General features: G+C 45.7%; 1 protein-coding gene across 1 annotated transcript in view; it reads right to left on the reverse strand.

The window, feature by feature from the left end:
- Positions 1-1,580, reverse strand: part of TBC1D13 (TBC1 domain family, member 13) — a gene marked incomplete at its 5' end in the record, with an annotated part of 7,976 nt that overhangs the window by 1,447 nt on the left and 4,949 nt on the right. Inside the window, one exon of the mRNA XM_009573501.1 lies at positions 11-171. Coding sequence (XP_009571796.1) covers positions 11-171 — 161 coding nt within the window. The remainder of the gene's footprint in view (positions 1-10; positions 172-1,580) is intronic.

Genomic DNA, 1,580 nt, shown 5'->3' on the forward strand with positions numbered 1-1,580 from the left:
ATGTACTTACGTCAACATGGCACAACAGACGAGCAGAAGAAAATCAAAGCGCTTATCATCAGCAAAGAGGGAGTCCCAGATACGGATGACGTCTGGCAGCAGGAACTCTTGGGACAAGAGCAGCGTCAGCCAGCGGAAGGCAAAGAACTGGGGTTTGATGTTCTGTTCTTGCTGTTAGACATGCACCAGGCAAAGAATGAATACGTGCTCTCGGCCAGTTCCCTACAAGTAAGAGATGCACCCCATGTTTCCATCCCCATCTCCACCCTGATACAGCTCTAAGTGCCAACTCATACTGCAACATCAGCAAACCCACTGCCTCCTTTGAAGACTCTCACATTCAAGCTAGATTGAGAGAGACTTGCAGTGCAGCCATGCTCCATGTCAACAGACAAGCCAGAAAATGCTCCTCTGTCCACAACATGGAGTAAAGGAAGCTTTTCTTCCTAAAGGCACTATTTGTGTTAGTTCCGTTAAACTTGCCAAGTAATTTTAATGTTCCCATTTGAACAGCATTTTATCAAAGCCGCAGCCCTCCCCCTCTAGCAAAGGCACTGTTTTGTCAGGATTTCCTCTCCTTTCCAGAAGCCCTGTATTTATCAGAAGGTTTACTATTCACAAAAAGAAACAAAGATGGAACAGAGTTCACACTGATGGTCAGTAACACATACTGTAAGCACTTCTAGCCTGAAGCTTTCTTGTTTTCTGCTGTCAAATCTGAGGGACCATAAGTTTAATCAAGGTCAAACAAGTTCAGGATCTTGCTGATATTCTTAAAGACCAGCTGCTGCATGGCCAAGACCATTTCCTGCCAGCCAAACAGTAAGCAGTTTATTTTCTCTCCACTGAATCAGCTACCAGCCAACACTGTGGGTTTTGTCACTGTGCTGACAAACCATCTTTTGGATTATAAAATAAATATATCCTGGTTTTTCTGAACGCAAAAAAAATCTCAGTGTCATTTGATGAAGGTTGGAGTAAAAAGACCAGCTTTCCCTTCCAAATTCTCCTTGGACTTTCACAGCAAGTGGGCCATAAACCTGAGGATGTTTTCAACAAAAGCTGCCTTCTACATGCTCTACAAACCCCACATCAACCAGAGCACTCAGAGACCCTTGGGTGAAGGAGAATGATAGAATTAGGTGGGCGGGATGGCCCAGCTTGCTGGATTTCAGTTTACTTCTGGAATGATCTCCATGCAGTTCAAGTTAGTGCTGTGAGGGCAGGCAGTGGCAATAGAAGCGTGTGCTTGGAAGGGGGGCTGTTTTGTTCTTAAAGATAGAGACACAATTCCTGTAACCTCAAATTCCAAGGAACTCTACAGCAAAACTCATGTTTTGCCTGATGACTAGAAGAGGGTAAAGACTCCAGCTCCAACTAGGCCTCAACTCAGGCGACCAGGGATCGTGGCCAAGTCACTTCGGACTCACAGCTGGCAGCTTTGCAACAACTACTGTTTGCTTTCACAGTCAAGCAGGGGAGGAAAGCCTTGCTGTGTCAGCTCGCTCTAGGCTCACTCCAAGGAGAAGTTGTTTCAGCTCATAGATAAGACAGCCTCTACGCCGTATAGGCAAAGCCCT

Source organism: Fulmarus glacialis, unplaced genomic scaffold, assembly GCF_000690835.1.
Source record: "Fulmarus glacialis isolate BGI_N327 unplaced genomic scaffold, ASM69083v1 scaffold890, whole genome shotgun sequence".
Lineage (NCBI taxonomy): Eukaryota > Metazoa > Chordata > Aves > Procellariiformes > Procellariidae > Fulmarus > Fulmarus glacialis.